Genomic DNA, 20,286 nt, shown 5'->3' on the forward strand with positions numbered 1-20,286 from the left:
ACAATAGGTACATTTCCAAAAAAGTGCAGTTCTCTTTTAAAGAGCAACATGTTTACTTATTATTCTGTTGTCTCTCAACACTGTCCACTCTGGTAGTCAGCAACAGCTGGTAGTCAGGGTGAGGCAGGGCAGAAGTAGCAAGCAGGGATGAATTGCTTTTTCACCTGTAATTCTCACTTGTCTCTGTCCTCCTCCCGTGTAAATCTCACTCCTTTTATCCTGACTTCCATGGATAACACACATTCTTTAATGTCACTCGCTTCGCTTATCTTTCATCCAAGAATATCTAGCTACAGACCGCAGACACGACAAGACACGGCGCCTCGCCTTCTCCTCCCTTTTGTCTGTCTCGGCATGTAGAGTCGCCATGTTTACCGCCTGGAATGCACCGATTTGTTTGGCGGAGCGGTGTCACGTGAGCTGCCTTAACTGGCATAAAATTGGTCGGTGTATTTCCTAATCCAATGAACCTGGGTCTGTCAAACTTGCGCTGGGCAAAATAGAAAACTTTAGTTAATAAAAATGCATTGACTAAATGTCCATGTTTATATTGGACAGGGTCTGAGTTTGGACTCTGCCAGTAAGTGAACCTGTTGATGATATGGACCGTAGATGTTGAAATCCCTAAATTTCTTGCAATTGCACTTTGAGAAAAGTTGTTCTTAAACTGTTTGACTAGTGATCCCTGATGGTCAGCTACTTTTTTATACCAACAGCAACGTTTTAAAGCACATGCAGAGGTAAATAAAGATGCTGTATGTTGGCCACCTGTGATACTTCAAAATGTAGCTACTATCAGGAGGTTGCCTACAGCCACAACTGTTCATGATTAGATTAAATTAGATTAGATAGTACTTTATTTATTCCGTCAGGAGAGTTCCTTCAGGAAAATTGACATTTTCAGCACAATCCCATTCAAGATCAGACAAACATTACAGGGAGACAGAACAGGATCGCTGACGGGTCTGCCGGCTTCCAGCGCCCCTTACAAAAAAGATGAGATACAGGTAAACAAGGGGGGGGAATGGGAGAAAAAAAAATAGAAGATTAAAATAAAATTTAAAAAATCAGTCTTAGCCTGGGCCCTGGAGAGGGGGTGCAGAATGAGGCCAAGGTAAAAAAACAACTCATAGCCATAGAACACATCCCTCTTCCATGTGTGCAAGAGGGAAACATCAAATATCAAAGAACACATAGGACATTAAAGCAGTAGATACAAGCAGACACTTCTACATACAGCTATGAATAAAAAGTAAAAGAAACATGTCCACTGTGGTGGCCTCTGCGGTGTTCCACGCCATCGTCCGCTGGGGTGGAGGGAGCATGGCCAGAGACAGGAGCAGACCCAACAAAGCAACCAAGACAGCCGACTCCACTCTCGGCCAGTGTCCAGTCCGCATGGATGAGCGAGGATACGTCCAAGGTGACTGAGGTGTCCGACACCTGCTCACCCAGCCAAGACACCGCGAAGACTCTCCGTCCCAGCGCTCAGTGCTAGCTCCGCAGCCCTGTCCCCTCATCCGCATCTCCTCCAGTCCCTCCAAACCGACTCCGGTGTAGCAGAGACCCTGCAGCTGTTCTCCCTGGCCAAAAGGCTCCCGGGAGGAAGATCCAGAAGTCCACAAAAAAAAGCACCACAGAGGTCACGAAAGTGCCACCCCTTGTCACATAGTCCCAAAGGGTCCCGGACCAAAAGGCAAGAAAATATAATAACACATGAAAACAAGAGGGGCTTCACGGTGGCAGAGGGGTTAGTGCGTCTGCCTCACAATACAAAGTTCCTGCAATCCTGGGTTCAAATCCAGGCTCGGGATCTTTCTGTGTGGAGTTTGCATGTTCTCCCCGTGAATGCGTGGGTTCCCTCCGGGTACTCCGGCTTCCTCCCACCTCCAAAGACATGCACCTGGGGATAGGTTGATTGGCAACACTAAATTGGCCCTAGTGTGTGAATGTGAGTGTGAATGTTGTCTGTCTATCTGTGTTGGCCTTGCGATGAGGTGGCGACTTGTCCAGGGTGTACCCTGCCTTCCGCCCGATTGTAGCTGAGATAGGCGCCAGCGCCCCCCGCGACCCCGAAAGGGAATAAGCGGTAGAAAATGGATGGATGGATGGATGAAAACAAGAGGGAAACACAAAAGGATGACACAAGAGCACAGAGCTCCTGCCTACAGCAGCCACTACAGCAGCGCCATCTTGGGAAAAAAAAAAAAGTATTTATTTATTTACCTGAGCAGCGATTATTTGCACCCGTCGTTATAATACTTTACTTTAAGTGTTAACCACCTCAATTAAATTAATTGGAGAATGGACTTTTTTTGTTCTACAAAAATATAAGATTGACCTGGAACTTGGTATAAAAGGGACGGCGTGGCGCAGTGGGGAGTGGCCGTGCGCAACCCGAGGGGTCCCTGGATCAATCATTCAGATGATGCATCAGCTTTACAGTTAGGGGGGGCCATAATGCGTTTTAGACGGAATACATCTGCATCTGTGTGAGTAGTAACTGAAAAGCAGGAATAGATTTAGTCCAATTTAAGTATGAGTCCGTCCTCTCATCAGGCAGAACATCAACTTGCATATTGAGGCATTAAAAGTGCTCATGGTTAGCTTAAACTCGCCAAGCCGGTTGATCTTCATGACCGACTTTATAACCTGTGTCAGTACTCCATCTGTGGATATGGTGTACCTTCAAAGCAGATAAACCCAAAATGTAGGACAACAGTGAAACCTGAGCCAAATAAACTTGATCTCATATGTTTCTCATGCTGCTTGGAGATTATATTCACGTTTTGGCACAGAGCTACAAAGCCCATGGCTGGGAAAAACAAACAAAAATCTAGCATGGAGGGAAAATAAATGTTGATTGGCAAGGTTTTGCCTTTTATGTTGAGTGGCAAATGTTCAACTTGACAAGACAAATACTATCCCCCCTCTAAAATAGTTGGAGAAATGTTACATGAGAGTGAGTGCTTTTCCCTTGTGTATAATTATTAGTTTATTAGCTACTTACAGTATAGAAATATAAGTATAATAAAGAAAAGCAAACAAAAACATTAATATTAGGAAGACCATTTGTTGCCCTATATAGCAAAACATTAGAAAAAATATTTAACACAAAAAAATTTGTCTTTTGCACTTGTTTTGCAAAAATATTGTGCACAAATATTTTACATTTATTCATCCATCCATCCAATTTCTACCGCTTTTTCCCTTTGGGCTCGCTTGTGCCTATCTCAGCTACAATCGGGAAGGCGGCGTACACCCTGGACAAGTCGCCCCTCAACACAGATAGACAGACAACATTCACACACTAGGGCCAGTTTTAGTGTTGCCAATCAACCTATCCCCAGGTGCATGTCTTTGGAGGTGGGAGGAAGCCGGAGTACCCGGAGGGAACTCACACAGTCACGGGGAGAACATGCAAACTCCACACAGAAAGATCTCGAGCCCGGGATTGAACCCAGGACTACTCAGGACCTTCGTATTTTGAGGCAGACGCACTAACCCCTCTTCCACCGTGCTGCCCTAGTTGACATTTAAACATGGAACAACAAGATATGCAGGATGTCATATGTCTTCTGCACAATTTCTGCATAATTATTGTGGAAAAACATTGGACTTTAACAAAAAAAAATTGGATGTGTGTCTTGCACATCTTCTGCAAAAATATTGTGGAAAAACATTTTAAATTCCACAAAATAAATACGAGATACTAGGGGTGTGGGAAAAAAATCGATTCGAATATGAATCGAATCGTTTACGTTGTGCGATTTACAATCAATTCTCATTTTTAAAAAATCGATTTTTTTTTTTTTTATAAAACTTTTTTTTTTTTTTTTTTTTTTTAATCAATCCAACAAACCACTACACAGCAATACCATAACAATGCAATCCAATTCCAAAACCAAACCTGACCCAGCAACACTCAGAACTGCAATAAACAGAACAATTGAGAGGAGAGACAAACACGACACAGAACAAACCAAAGGTAATGAAACAAAAATGAATATTATCAACAACAGTATCAATATTAGTTATTATTTCAGCATAGCAGTGATTAAAAATCCCTCACTGACATTATCATTAGACATTAATAAAAATAATTAAAAAGAACAACAGTGTCACAGTGGCTTACACTTGCATCGCATCTCATAAGCTTGACAACACACTGTGTCCAATGTTTTCACAAAGATAAAATAAGTCCTATTTTTGGTTCGTTTAATAGTTAAAACAAATTTACATTATTGCAATCAGTTGATAAAACATTGTCCTTTACAATTATAAAATCTTTAAAAAAAAAAAAAAAATCGACTACTTGGGACGGCGTGGCGCAGTGGAAGAGTGGCCGTGCGCAACCCGGGGGTCCCTGGTTCAAACCCCACCTAGTACGAACCTCGTCACGTCCGTTGTGTCCTGAGCAAGACACTTCACCCTTGCTCCTGATGGGTGCTGGTTGGCGCCTTGCATGGCAGCTCCCTCCATCAGTGCGTGAATGTGTGTGTGAATGGGTAAATGTGGAAGTAGTGTCAAAGCGCTTTGAGTACCTTGAAGGTAGAAAAGCGCTATACAAGTACAACCCATTTATCATTTACTACTCTGCTAGCATGTCAGCAGACTGGGATAGATCCTGCTGAAATCCTATGTATTGAATGAATACAGAATCGTTTTGAATCGGAAAAATATTGTTTTTGAATCGAGAATCGAATCGAATCGAAAAAAATTGATATCGAATCGCGACCCCAAGAATCGATATTGAATCGAATCGTGGGACACCCAAAGATTCACAGCCCTACTAGATACCATTTGTCTTTTGTACTTTTTCTGCATACATTCTTTGGCCAAATATTTTACTTTTAACAAGAAAAACAAAAAAATACATGATAGCATGTGTGTTTTGTTTATTTCCGAATTCATTTTGTGGACAGCTATTTGACCTTTAATGAGAAAAACAAAAAAAAACTTTCAGAATGCCATGTGTATTTTGCACAATTTCTGCATAATTTGTCATAACCCGTTACCCCGGTCATGGCATGATTTATGTTTGGTAGTTTTTCTGTGTTAGTCTGTTACCTGGGGGCACCCTCTTTCACTGTTTACTTTCGGTTTCCATGGGCACTAATTATCCTCACCTGTCTTAGTTTTGCAATTAGTGTTCCCACCAGGTGTTTTGGTTCATCACCTCCCTTTATAGTGTGCTGTCACCCAGCAATAGTTGCTGGGTCAATGTTTGCTGAAGGCAACATTTACGTTCTCCTGTTTCTTCTCCTTGCAATAGTAAGTTTGTATAGACTAGCATTCCTCGTGTTTTCACTTTGGTGACATTTTGGTTTTGCTCCACGCTTGTTAGCGTCCTCAGTTTGTATTTTGTTGATGCTACTTTAATTATATTAAAAATACTTAATCTTACCTCCACGCTACTCCTGCTTGCTTCCTGCGTTGCTGAGGAACACAACAATCGAAGCCATGCGCCCTCGAAGACGTAACATAATTATTGTGGAAAAAGATTTGCAATTTAACAAAAAAACAAACAGAATGTCTTTTGCACTTTTTCTTCAAAAATATGTTAGACATTTGATGTTTAAAATACCCTATTTACCCCAGCACTTTTTAATTTATTTATTTAGCCTTTATTTAACAAGGTGGCGACTTGTCCAGGGTGTACCCCGCTTTCTGCCCGATTGTAGCTGAGATAGGCGCCAGGGCCCCCCGCAACCCCAAAAGGGAATAAGCGGTAGAAAATGGATGGATGGATTAACAAGGTAATAATCCCATTGAGATCAAATATCTCTTTTCCATGAGAGACCTGGCCAAGAGGGCAGCAGCAAGGTCACAATAAAAACAGTAAACAACACATAAAACATCATATTTATAACATTAAAACTTGCTCATATGACACATGTGCATACAGACAAGGTAGACTGCAATCCTTTCACAGAAGCTTTAAAGTCATTCAATGTAACAAGGGTTTGAAGTTGAATATTCGATTGTAGGTTATTCCAAGCCTTCGGTGCTGAAAACCTAAATGCTTTCTTGCCCAGTTCAGTTCTTACTTTGGGGATGACAAATTGAAGAACATTCATTGAACGCAGATTGTGACTTCCCCTGCTGCTCACTGCTCCCCTCACCTCCCAGGGGGTGATCAAGGGTGATGGGTCAAATGCAGAGAATAATTTTGCCACACCTAGCGTGTGTGTGACAATCATTGGTACTTTAACTTTAACCATCCATCCATCCATTTTCTACCGCTTATTCCCTTGTGGGGTCGCGGGGGGCGCTGGCGCCTATCTCAGCTACAATCGGGCGGAAGGCGGGGTACACCCTGGACAAGTCGCCACCTCATCGCAGGGCCAACACAGATAGACAGACAACATTCACACTCACATTCACACACTAGGGCCAATTTAGTGTTGCCAATCAACCTATCCCCAGGTGCATGTCTTTGGAAGTGGGAGGAAGCCGGAGTACCCGGAGGGAACCCACGCATTCACGGGGAGAACATGCAAACTCCACACAGAAAGATCCCGAGCCTGGATTTGAACCCAGGACTGCAGGACCTTCGTATTGTGAGGCAGACGCACTAACCCCTCTGCCACCGTGAAGCCCTAACTTTAACCATATGAAACAAATTCTAACAATTAAAGTTGGCATGTTTTTTCAAATTATTTGTTCCAAAATATTGTGCAGAATCAAAAAAAAATAAGTCAACATTCAAAAGAAGAATATGTAAGTTACTCCGAAAATATTATGGGGAAAAGTCAGAAGATGAATGCACTGTTAATTGTACAAAATATATTGTGAAATCTAAAAAAAACAGGTGCCATTAGTGGTTAATTATGACACTTAATTATGTAAAAGTGTGTGTTGCTAAAATAAAATGCCTCCATAATGTCAGATGATATGAGTAGAACACAAAACCGCTACTAATGAGGTGTCACAATATTCAACTCTTTATTTAGTTACAAATTCTTTATTACTGAACAATCAATCTTACCTTGACTCATTCATTAGCCTTAACACAGGAAGTGAGCAAACTATCAGGAGTTGCTGGGATACGGAAGATTGAATAGGCGTTCTGTTTTCCTACTTCTTTTGGAATGTTAAACATGTGATGCACTTCAATGTCATTTTGTCAAAGGCCTACTGAAATGAGATTTTCTTATTTAAACGGGGATAGCAGGTCCATTCTATGTGTCATACTTGATCATTTCGTGATATTGTCTTTTTTTTGCTGAAAGGTTTTAGTAGAGAACATCCACGATAAAGTTCGCAACTTTTGGTCGCTAATAAAAAACACGTGCCTTTACCGGAAGTCGCAGACGATGACGTCACCGGTGTGAGGGCTCCTCAAATCCTCACATTGTTTATAATGGGAGCCTCCAACAAAAAGTGCTATTCGGACTGAGAAAACGACAATTTCCCCATTAATTTGAGCGAAGATGAAAGATTTGTGGCTGAGGATATTGATAGCGAAGGATTAGAAAAAAAAAAACAAAGTTTAAAAAAAAAAGGCGATTGCATTGTGAGCGATTCAGATGTTTTTAAACACATTTACTAGGATAATTCTGGGAAATCCCTTATATGTTTCTATTGTGTTGTTAGTGTTTTAGATTATATAATACCTGATAGTCGGAGGGGTGTCTTGACGCCAGTCTCTGAGGGAATTAGGCACGACAGAAGTTCCGCTGATCTCCGATAAAAGTGGGCGACTTTTTACCACAATTTTCTCACCGAAACCTGCCGGTTGACATGTAACCGTGATCCATGTTCGCTTGACCGCTCTGATCCATAGTAAAGCTTCACCTCCGGGAATTTTAAACAAGGAAACACCGTGTGTTTGTGTGGCTAAAGGCTAAAGCTTCCCACCTCCATCTTTCTACTTTGACTTCTGCATTATTAATTGAACAAATTGCAAAAGATTCAGCAACACAGATGTCCAGAATACTGTGTAATTGCGCGATGAAAAGAGACTACTTTTAGCCGCTAGTGGTGCTGTGCTGATATGTCCCCTCCAACTCGAGACGTCACGCGCATGCATCATCTTTCCGCGACGTTTTCAACAAGAAACTCCGCGGGAAATGTAATTTAGTAAACTAAACCGGCCATATTGGCACGTGTTGCAATGTTAATATTTCATCATTGATATGTAAACTATCAGACTGCATGGTGGGTAGTAGTGGGTTTCAGTAGGCCTTTAAGCTTGTTGGACATGAACCAAACCATTATCCTAATGATTTTTTAAAAAGTCATTTCGTGTTTCCAGCTAACGCCAGTGGGCACCACCATCTTCTCTGGATTCTGGGGCAACAACGGGGCGACGGACATCGATGACGGCCCTAATGGACAAATAGAATACACCATCCAGCACAACCCCATAGACCCAGTAGGTTTTCTTTCTTCTTCTTCTTCTTCTTTTAACTTAGATGCAATTCCTGTAACTTTTCAATCAGACATCACAGCATCTTGCTTCGTTTGTGCCACCTTGCATCTCAAAATCCCAACCCAAAACGTCAGTCATGAGTTTTTCTAAATGACCTGTAACCAACTCCTTTTAATCAATATTTCAAAAGTTTTGTTGATGATTCTGTTTGTTTGTTCCTTCCAAGAAATCCTATTCAACACTGTCATTTGTTCTCCCTTTTCATCTATATTGATTGCCTGGAAGCATTTTGTATGCAAAGTGTGACCATTTTTAGCCCTCAAGCAGACAAATATGAAACTTCTGATTTAATCTTTGTTGTGATTCTACTTGGCCAAAGTTAATCAACCGCATAACTACCTTTTTTAAAGCTCAAAAGTTTAGATCAGTAGGGAGGGTGCGATATTTACTGCATCAGTGACTGCTGAGACACAGAAAAAGGTGTAGGATTAAATGAGCTCTGCTTCTTCCTACTCTTTTTAGGCCATGTGGAATTGTGCGAGTATAAACATGTGGTGTACTTTTTTAGACTGCCAACAGAACCTTTGACATCCCACTGACGTTGTTTGGCGCTGTGGTGCTGAGGGAGCGGCTCAACTATGAAGAAATAACACGCTACCTGGTCATCATACAGGCAAATGTAAGTTTTTATTATTTTGTGTTGTTGTTGTATTAGAAGGTAGATAACGAGAATCAGCCTTCTGCTTGAGAGGGAAATCAAGTTATGCAAATTAGCCTTATCATGGCAACATTATTTACACTGTCAGGGACTATTTGTGCTCTGTGGAGGCAGCCCTGAGGGAACTATGGGCCTGTCCTTAATTATCACTAATGTCTTTGTTAATGCTTTTGTTTTCCTACTTTTATCCTGCGACTATGTAGATGTTTTATTTGCAAACAAATGTATTTTATGATTCCGCTATTACCACACGGATAGGCGGTTGTATAAGATGCTTCAGCAGAGTAAATAGCTGCAACTTTCATACACTCCCGGGGCTGTGACTATTACAAGGATGATGTCAGAGCAGTATTCTATGATCTGATCTTTAATCTTATTCTCTTGCATGTTTAGAGGAAAAGCAGCAGCTGCACATTTTATTATTTGCTTCAGTTCTAATCCAGTGAGAGCCGATGCTGTTTATTTACTGGCAATATGGTAGGCACAAAGGATGATAAGAAAAACATGAAAAAAAATTTTTTTGTGTCATAGGGTGTAGCAAAACATCAAAAGTATATTTTTTAAGCTCACACAATTTGGAGACACTGTAAATCAGGGGTGTCAAACGTACATTTGACAGGTTTTTTTCCGGTCCACGTGATGAGTTTGCCAAGTCTCCCGTTCAAAGGCAAACCCTAGTAACTCACTTCTAGCTGATTTTGAGAAAACAAAGGAAAACCAATCTATATTGATGCTGTCTTACAAATATTTACAAAGTCATCAAACGTATGGATGTTTTCTTGAGCTTTCATTTTCTTGCCGATTGGATTAAATCTGCTCTCATGAACGTGTGCCCTTTCTCCAGATATTTTATCACAATTTCGGGTGGGCCCCATTCTGCGTTTGCACATTGGGCAAGAGCCGTGTACAGCGTCCAGTTTTTATTTTAACCTCCACAGTTATCTGCCCAAAAGAGTATGCAAGGGGAAGAATCAAGAACAATACATTTAATGAAGGTGCTTGCAACGTCCTGGGACAATCTTCCAAATATCCCCTCGTGCCATAATATCACATTATCAGGTTAACCGTCGGCCCCCATTCGTGCAAATGTCTCATTAAAGACAATAAGGCGACTGACAAAGAAGCTCTGATTGGTACCTTGAGATACTAGGTTTTTCTGTAGTATCTACGCGGTTATGTGGTAGTTGCTAGGTCCTGCCATGCGCGTAACAGCTTACTTACGGAACAAATTACAATATCGCATACACTAATGTGAAGCATATCACCTAGGAACTCCAAAATTATTATCAGCTCAGTTTTGACCAAAATTGAGTTACTGGGTTTTGTCTTTGGACGGGAGAAGTATAATGAGCTGTTTTTTTTTTATTGAAAAAAACTGCTGTTCTAAATGTGTCCTTTGGATGTCACAGTAAGCAATTCTGTTTGGCAAGCAAACGGTTTATACCGAGGCCAAGCAGGAGGTAAACTGTAAAGGGTGAATGTGGCTCCTTCTACTGGACCCACATGAAACTAAAAACCTGCCGTTTTATGTCTTCTGCTTTAAACACTGCTCCCTTGTTGCCCCAAAATATCTCTGTCAAACACAAGAAAAGTGAACTTCACCCTTTTGAATAGTTTTTACCTCCGTTTCTTAGGGATTGTTGAGTTAGCACTGGATTGATACGTGGACATGACAAAGGAGGTATTTGATACCTGGAAGAGTTTACATGTTATGTTTTTTGTTCAATCCCAGAAAGACTGTGACTTAAAGTTTAATCCAGGCTTTGTAGATACACTAAGACAAAGTCTAAGCTCATTGTGTTTTTGAAGCTGCACCAATTTCTTCAGAATTTTCAACAAACTTAAAGCGTTTTGTCCAAAAGATTATTTGTAAATTGTACATTTTAATAATGTGCTTGTTTTATTTTTGGCCAAAGTAAAACAAAGAAAACAACCTGGAGTTATCTTTATTTTTAAGTTATCATGCCATGATTTTACCATTACGACCCACTTGGGAATAGATTTTCCTCCATGCGGCCCCTGAGATAAAATTTGTTTAACACCCCGGCTGTAAATGCTGTAAATATCATAATAGCAGGGGTGTTTATTTACCAAAACCACAAAGGAGATTGGAAACAAGTTACTTTTTCAAACTCATTATATATGAAACTGACTAAAGGGGACCGAGGATGGTTTTAATCTACATTTTAAAACACTTCTTTGTGATCTCGCTTAGCAGGTCCCAACCTTTTTTGCACCAAGGGTAGCCATTATTTTTCATGCACTGGCCTTCCACATGTAGCAGATAAACACAGCAAAAATAAGTGCATTAAAAAGTCATCTCACCCTAATGCCGAATTAGTGGGAGCCCTGGGCTTGTTTCTTTGGGATGAGATGATCCCGCCTAGGAGTGATGAGATACATTGACACCCGCAGCGTGTTTCTTGTGTCCAGTCTGCTTTGTAATTTTGTCTTTGCTGCTGTCACTACAGAAAATCCTGCTTGACACAAATCGCAAGTTGGAAATAGTAGCAGTGTTTTCAATGCTCTTGTGGCGATTACAGTATATTCTGTCTTAATTTTCATCCAGAATGTTGTCAGAGTTCTTGTCTCATTTGCGATCTTCATCAGCTGATCCTTGTGTTGCACAGACATGCTCGATTCGCAAGTGGGTCGTGGATCTATTCATTCGCAGTTCATGGGTCTTTTGTTTTTGAGAAGTAGATCGCGCAGCAGCCGTAAGATTGCTGGTCCAGGTGACGTGTCATCCAAAACCGTGCTAATGTTTGAAACATGTCAAATATCCCTCTGGGGCAGCACGGTTGTACAGGGGTTAGTGCGTGTGCCTCACAATACGAAGGTTCTGGGTTTGATCCTGTGCTCGGGATCTTTCTGTGTGGAGTTTGCATGTTCTCCCCGTGACTGTGTGGCCCTTCCTCTCACCTCCAAAGACATGCACCTGGGGATAGGTTGATTGGCAAATGGCAAAACTAAATGGTCCCTAGTGTTTGAATGTGAGTGTTGTCTGTCTATCTGTGTTGGCCCTTTGCTTGTCCAGGGTGTACTCCACCTTCCGCCCGATTGCAGCTGTGATAGGCTCCAGCACACCCCATGATCCTGAAAGGGACAAGTGGTAGAGGATGGATGGATGTAAATGTCCCCCTGTTCACTCACCGCCCCCACAATTCCAGTTGTGCTTTAAATGCAGCTACATTTTCTGCCATATTGAACACTTGTTAGTTTTCCCTGCAGTGACAAATTAAGTTTGCTGAGCAGATTGAATATGTCGCAAAGGTAAGCTAGTTTGGCGACCCATTACTTCTTACTAAAATTAACCGCCAGCGGCGACTTTTTCTCTGAGAGAAATCTTTGCAACGGCTCTTGTACCTCAAATACGCTGGCCAGTGATCTTCCTCTGGATAGCCATCTTATTTCGGTGTGTAAGAGAAGGGGTTTGTGCTAGGCATGCATATCCTCACGTAGCTGCTCAAACAGGCCGGGTTTGAGCATTTGTGCCTTGATAAGGTTAAAAACTTTTAACATCATGGACTGGACTCTTACATTATCATCTAGATCAGGGGTCGGCAACCCGCGGTTCCGGCATACTTACCGACCGCCCGGAGAAGTCCGGTAGATTTCCAATTTTAATGTCTCTATCAGAAATCTCCCAGGTAAACATTTTTCAATTTTCACCCAGACATCAACTTTGACGGCGTGCCGTGATGACAATGCCTCTAACACTCTTTCTACATGTCATCGCGCCAGGATTTTCATCAAGCTATCTGCTTGCCGGCCGTCCGGTCACATTTTGGATGCGACTTCTATCTGAACGCCTACGCAACTGCAAGGCATACTTGTTCAACAGCCATACAGGTCACACTGAGGGTTGTGATAGAAACAACTTTAACACTCTTACGAATATGCGCCACACTGTGAACCCACACCAAACAAGAATGACAAACACGTTTCAGGAGAACATCCCCACTGTAACACAACATAAACACGACAGAACAAATACCCAGAATCCCATGTATCTTGACTCTTCCGGGCTCCATTATACACCCAGCTACCACCAACCCAACCCCGCCCACCTCAACCAATGCACGGAGGGGTGGGGGCGAAGGGGTTTGGGTTTGGGTTGGTGGTCAACTTGGATGGCGTATCACAGTGAATTTTTTTATCCTTTTCAACAATTGCTGCCAGGGTGTACACCGCCTTCGATTGTAGCTGAGAAAGGTACCATCGCCCCCCGCGACCCAAAAGGGAGTAAGCGGTAGAAAATGGATGGATGGATGTCTTCCGCTATGTTCTCAATACGCCTGGTGACAGTGCTTACCAGAGGAGGCACCTGTGCTACCTTTTTTTTTTCTTTTTTTACAACAGTCTGCTAAAAATTTGCAATAAATATCTTTGGCGGCAGGCATGATAAGTTCTACTCCAATTATGAAAGGTTTCTTTGCCTTGACAACTTTTGGAGGTTCACCTCCTACTTTGTTTATTTCCACGACGACCTCCTTAACGTGTAATCAGTCAGAAACATTAAACACAGATAGAATGCGACAAACATGGGGAAATGTGAAGAAAGTATGTTTTGCATATTACCTATCATGCTTTGTAGAGGATATAGGTGGGCGTAATGTTGAATTGTATATGTGTGCTTGGACTTTTTATTTATAATGTCCACAGGGTTCAGTGGGCAGGTAACATTGTGTTAACTTGACATGTGGGTTTGTATTCATTTGCACCATGGGCACTAATGTTGTTTGGATTGCTATCAAGGCTGCACGATAATCAATTTTGAATCATAATCCTATTAATCATAACGATGATAATAAAAAAAAAAATGCATCGTTAAATCGATTTTCCTTTCTATCATGTCTTGCGCCTTCAAGCTAGGCTCTTCTTCCTGAGACAACGCTCTCCTCCGCACACACACGCACACGGAATGGACGTCGAGTGTATCTAGTTAATAGTGTGAGAGTCCAGTCCATAGTGGGGCCAGCAAGAGGTCATCTTGAGTGGAGACAAGTCAGCAGCGCAGAGGCGTCCCCAACTGATGCACAGATGAGGTCTACCCTGGGTTCCGACTTTGAACAGCTGTTCAAAGTCATCTGTGGTCACCTAATAACCTCTCCACGGACAGTGGGGCAGAGCAGAAAAGAAACAGGAGATCAACTGGTCTAAAAAGGGAGTCTATTTAAAGGCTAGAGTATAAAAATTTGTTTCAAGATGGGACTTAAATGCTTCTATTGAGTTAGCATCTCTAACTGGGAGGGCATGCCAGAGTACTGGAGCCCTAATAGAAAACGCTCTTAAGCCTGCAGACTTTTTTTGGGCTTTGGGAATCACTAATAGGCCGGAATTCTTTGAACACAGCTTTCTTGCCAGGACATATGGTACAATACAGTCAACAAGATAGGATAGAGCTTGACCGTTAAGTAATTTATACGTAAGTAGTAAAACCTTAAAGTCGCATCTTATGTGCACAGGAAACCAGTGCGTAAAAAAATGACAATGGACGTGTGGCGGATGTATCATCAGTCCGCTTACCTTTGGGAACTAATGAAGTAACCTAATCAAATACAAACAGTCATGAAAGGCAAAGTGGTCGCCTCGTGAGTGAAGGTCCACCGTGCAGAATTTGATGTACGTTTGTTTCAATAACGCAGGAACTACAGCTTTCAGTAAGACAGAAACTTTTTTTCCAACTCTGCAGGTTACTCAAAGTTTATCTTATCCACGCAAATATCTCTACACTTCTGGTTCTGCTCCACCCCTAAGACTTCTGGGTTATTCTACAAGTATCATCTCACAGAAAACCTCCAGAAGCAACTTAACCTTTATCACTTCCATAAGTGCTCAGAACTACAATAGTAACATAAGTTATGACAGAGTCTACAATTTTAGGTAACACATACAGTAGGAAGGGAATTCATATGGCCCCATTTGTTGCAATTTACCTGACTCATGACAAGTGACGAATTTGGGGCGTGCACTATCCACCTTTAGCTACCAGATGGCAGTGAAGTGTTGAGTATCTTAAAATGTGTGTTTGTGGCTATTCCAGTTCAGTTGCTAAGTAGCCTGGCGCATTCCATTATTTTACACAGACTGCATTGCAAAGTGATTAAACACCCTTCTTCCTCTCACACGAAATCCACCTAAGAATGAATCCCTACTGTAACATTGTTATTACTTTGTTTCCCAACTCTTGTTTTCTTTCACAAAGTTATGGTGTGAGTGAACTATCAGCAAAAAGACACAGAGAAGGGGTAGGATTAAATATAAGATACAGATACTTCTTTTCAAATATGTTGAAATGTGAAAATAACCACATGAGGCTCCTTAATGTAATTCATTAAACATGTCTGAAACAAGGAAATCATTACCATAATCAAATCATAAAAAGGCACAGTTTAAAGACACTCTTTCACCATTTGGCAACACTTTACCCACCTGGTGAAATATGTTAGCAAGTGATGTTCAATTTGTACCCAAAGAGACATTTGTGGAACGCAACTTTTTATGGACCCATATATTACATTGTAGAAATAAAATCTATAAAAAATGTTATGTATAATGTATTATGAAAGGGCTGAAACGTTAAAGCAAATAATGAATAAAGACACAATTGCCTTTCAAGATATGTACTGTATACTGTTTTTAGTCTTTTTATTCGTGTATTTCATTAAAAACAACATAATGACGTCAGTAACCCCACCACTCTGTCTTTTGTAGTTTTTACCAACAAATCTAAATCCATCCATCCATCCATTTTCTACCGCTTATTCCCTTATGGGTCGCGGAGGGCGCTGGTGCCTATCTCAGCTACAATCAGGCGGAATGCGCGGTACACCCTGGACAAGTCGCCACCTCATCGCAGGGCCAACACAGATAGACAGACAACATTCACACTCACTTTCACACACTAGGGCCAATTTAGTGTTGCCAATCAACCTATCCCCATGTGCATGTCTTTGGAGGTGGGAGGAAGCCGGAGTACCCGTAGGGAACCCACGCATTCACGGGGAGAACATGCAAACTCCACACAGAAAGATCCCGAGCCCGGGATTGAACCAAGGACTACTCAGGACTTTCGAATTGTGAGGCAGACGCACCAACCCCTCTGCCACCGTGAAGCCCAAATCTAAATCGTAATCGAAAATAGTTCTCAGAGGGAAAAAAAGGGATTATCTTTTTTTAACCAACATAGCCAGCCCTAATTGCTACTAATAAATGGATGCAATGCTCCTAGATTAGGTAAGGTTGTATATTTGCCTCATTCCTGTAAGAATCCTGCACGTGACTGAAGCATTAAGGAGTGGGACGATCCAGGTCTTGCTGTAGTGTGCTCAAACAACCACAAGGTAGCATCTCTGAGCAGGTAATTCTGTGTCATCTCTGTCTCTTTCGGATTTATCAGGTCTTATCAGGTCGGTGGTGTGCGCTTAAAGTGAAGTATGAGGCCAACATACAACCTTACATATTGAATATTTGAATTTAAAGGCCTACTGAAATGAGATTTTCTTATTTAAACGGGGATAGCAGGTCCATTCTATGTGTCATACTTGATCATATCGCGTTATTGCCATATTTTTGCTGAAAGGATTTAGTAGAGAACATCGACGATAAAGTTCGCAACTTTTGGTCACTAATAATAAAAAAGCCTTTACCGGAAGTCGCAGACGATGACATCACAAGGGTGAGGGTTCCTCCCATCCTCACATTGTTTATAATGGGAGCCTCCAGCACCAAGAGCTATTCGGACCAAGAAAAGGACAGTTTCCCAATTTGTTTGAGCGTGGATGAAAGATTTGTGGATGAAGATATTGATAGCGAAGGACTAGAAAAAAAATAATAGAGTGGAGAAAAAAAAGGTGATTGCATTGGGACGGATTCAGATGTTTTTAGACACATTTACTAGGATAATTCTGGAAAGTCCCTTATCTTTCTATTGTGTTGCTAGTGTTTTTGTGAGATTATATAGTACCTGATAGTCGGAGGGGTGTGTCTACGGGTGTCTTGATGCCAATCTCTGAGGGAAGTCGATGGCAGCTGCATGGATGGCGCAAGCTCAGCTGATCTCCGGTAAGAGGCGACTCTTTACCACCATTTTTTCACCGAAACCTGCCGGTTGACAAGTGGTCGGGAACCATGTTCGCTTGACCGCTCTGATCCATAGTAAAGCTTCACCTTCGGGAATTTTAAACAAGGAACCACCGTGTTTGTGTGGGTAAAGGCTAAAGCTTCCCACCTCCATCTTTCTACTTTGACTTTTTTATTATTAATTAAACAAATTGCAAAAGATTCAGCAACACAGATGTCCAGAATACTGTGTAATTGCGCCATGAAAAGAGACGACTTTTAGCCGCAAATGGTGTTGCGCTAATATGTCCCCTGCAACCTGGGGCGTCACGCACACGCGTCATCATTCCGTGACGTTTTCAACAAGAAACTCCGCGGGAAATTTAAAATTATATTTTGGTAAACTAAACCGGCCGTGTTGGCATGTGTTGCAATGTTAATATTTCATCATTGATATATAAACTATCAGACTGTGTGGTCGGTAGTAGTGGGTTTCATTAGGCCTTTAATACACATGGTCATTGACCGGCAATACTCACAACGGCCCACAGATGGCGATATGTGTGCATTTAATTTATGTTATTTAAAAATAGTTTGATTTAATAATTTAGTGTTGCCAATCAACCTATCCCCAGGTGCATGTCTTTGGAAGTGGGAGGAAGCCGGAGTACCCGGAGGGAACCCACGCATTCACGGGGAGAACATGCAAACTCCACACAGAAAGATCCCAAGCGCAGGATCGAACTCAGGACCTTCGTGTTATGAGGCAGACGCACTAACCCACTAACAGGAACTACAATAAGAGCTTGTGCACAGCCACAGCTGTTATTGCCAATGTTTTTTTTTTTTCCACCATTTGCTAATTAGAAACCCTGCGGGTTGTTTGATTTTGGAGACCACGCAACACTACATGATATTTGGTGGTTAATTGAATAAAATAATTCCATCCATCCATTTCTACCGCTTATTCCCTTTGGGGTCGCGGTGGGCGCTGGTGCCTATCTCAGCTACAATCGGGCAGAAGGCGGGGTACACCCTGGACAAGTTGCCACCTCATCGCAGGGCCAACACAGATAGACAGACAACATTCATTGGACATTATTTTGTATTACAGTGTTAAATTTGTTTTCAATGTTGAAAACCCCCCCGTTTATTGTATTTATAAATATTTTTGCAATTTCAGAAGCCAGAAATAAAGCATAAAATAGCTATTGTGATCATTCATCCTTACATGTGTGGTATAAAATTAGCAACAAATGGCAGGGGGGCTGATACTTACCACTGTGCTCGCCCTGTGCAAACGCCTTCAGGAATAATGGAAAGAGGCAGTGCATGCCAAAATATAAATAAAAAACTGAACTTTAATTTCCTTCTACCTGATGATGATTAAGTGAATCATTTGCATTGATAACTTATCACCAAAGCCGTCTAAAAGCATGGCCTTGCCTGGGCTGAAGCCCAGGGGTCCCACCCAATAAGGGTCCCCTGATTTTAATGGCGGAATGCAATGATTGCTGTTCATAGCTCTGTCTCTTTCTTTCGGCTGTGTTGTTTTTTCCTTCTGCTCCGAGGGGGGCTAAGGGTTGGAATTGGGGGTTAAATCACCAAAATGATTCCTGAGCATGGCAACCGCTGCTGCTCACTGCTCCCCTCACTTCCCAGAGGGTGTAACAAGGGGATGGGTCAAATGCAGAGGGTAATTTCACCACAACTGGTGTGTGTATCAGTGGTACTTTAAATTTAAAGCCCACAACGCCCGTGTGAGAGACCAGCGTACAGCTATTGAGCTAAAACACAGGCAGTCTTACTTGAAATTGATTGGCTTCAATTACATTGAGACGTGCATGTGCCCGTCAGAAAGGAGATACATTCATGAAATAAATTATTGAAATGCGTGATATTTTTGCATTGTGTGGCGACTTGTCCAGGGTGTATCCCACCTTCTGCCCAATTGTAGCTGAGGTAGGCGCCAGCGCCCCCCGCGACCCCTAAAGGGAATAAGCGGTAGAAAAAGGATGGGTTGATGGATGTTGCTAATATAGTCAGTGTAATCATGATTTTTCTTTTCAAACTGTGTTTTTGGTTGGACGGGTGTGTGGGAATGTCTAAATTGGGGATTAAGAGAGGGTGTTGAGATTTAGGGCGTGGCCCCCAAAACCCCCCTGATTATCACAGCCACATTTTAGCCTGAATTATCTTGAGGACCTACTTCTTGGGAAGACATGAATATAAACACAAATCAAAAGGGCCAACACAGATTGTGTCTGAAACCTTTTTCGCAAGCATTTAAACATTTATACCGTATTTCCTTGAATTGCCACCGGGGCGCTAATTAATTTAAAACCTCTTCTCAGTCCTGTGCTTACCAAAGGCATGCTGTAAAACTAGGGGTGGGCAAATTAATGCGTTAATTACGAGTTAACTCATCAATCTATTAACGCCGACAATTATTTTATCGCACATTTGTGTATGTTGTTTACATGCTTTTATTTTGTTAACGCCTTTTCTTAAAAAGATGGCGTCGCCCGGATGGGCTTACGCCTCAAGGGGCTCTTGGTAAAGATGGAACATTTAACAAAAATACCGGACAATTCTGCAAATTTCATGGCTGGCTTACAGCGTGGTCACTCCGGGATCACTTACGACCGCCAGACAATTCTGAATGTGGATAGATCGGGCCGTTTTGGACTGAATGACGCGTGCTTGCTAGACCGGCTAGCTAGCATGGGAATACTTTGCCGGCTACATCCAGCGGCCTGTGAAGCAGCGGAGTATATGTGTTGTCTGTCTATTTATCAATAATGCAGACGAGGGGAGTTGGCTGAGTTTACTTTCAGAGCGTGCATATCACAACATACAAGATGCCGTCATGGCGACACAACCTATACCGGGCTACCGCGCATGCTCGTCACTCCTGTTGCATGCTGGGTAGGGTAGTTCTTTTTTCCCCTGGCTCATAACATCACAATATAGTACCATGTATATGCGTTCAGTTTATCAAAGCACCAAGCAAACAATCGGAAAATTCCCATCATATCAATTCCTAGATACGGTCATAATTATTTTAAGTGCACTACGCAGAATAAACACAACATTATTAATATTGCTAGTACGGATAATTTGATCA

At 41.9% G+C, this 20,286-nt stretch overlaps 1 protein-coding gene across 4 annotated transcripts in view; it reads left to right on the forward strand.

Moving 5' to 3' along the window:
- The window catches only part of pcdh15b (protocadherin-related 15b), a 375,223-nt gene that overhangs the window by 72,646 nt on the left and 282,291 nt on the right, over positions 1 to 20,286 (forward strand). For all 4 annotated transcript variants that reach the window (XR_009807925.1, XM_061909585.1, XM_061909586.1 and 1 more), the window contains exons 7-8: positions 8,261 to 8,380; positions 8,946 to 9,056. Coding sequence is in view for 3 of the 4 variants with exons in the window: in XM_061909585.1 (XP_061765569.1) it covers positions 8,261 to 8,380; positions 8,946 to 9,056 (231 nt within the window). In the remaining variant the exon portion in view is untranslated. The remainder of the gene's footprint in view (positions 1 to 8,260; positions 8,381 to 8,945; positions 9,057 to 20,286) is intronic.

This window comes from Nerophis ophidion, linkage group LG08, assembly GCF_033978795.1.
Source record: "Nerophis ophidion isolate RoL-2023_Sa linkage group LG08, RoL_Noph_v1.0, whole genome shotgun sequence".
In the NCBI taxonomy this organism is placed as follows: Eukaryota; Metazoa; Chordata; class Actinopteri; order Syngnathiformes; family Syngnathidae; genus Nerophis; species Nerophis ophidion.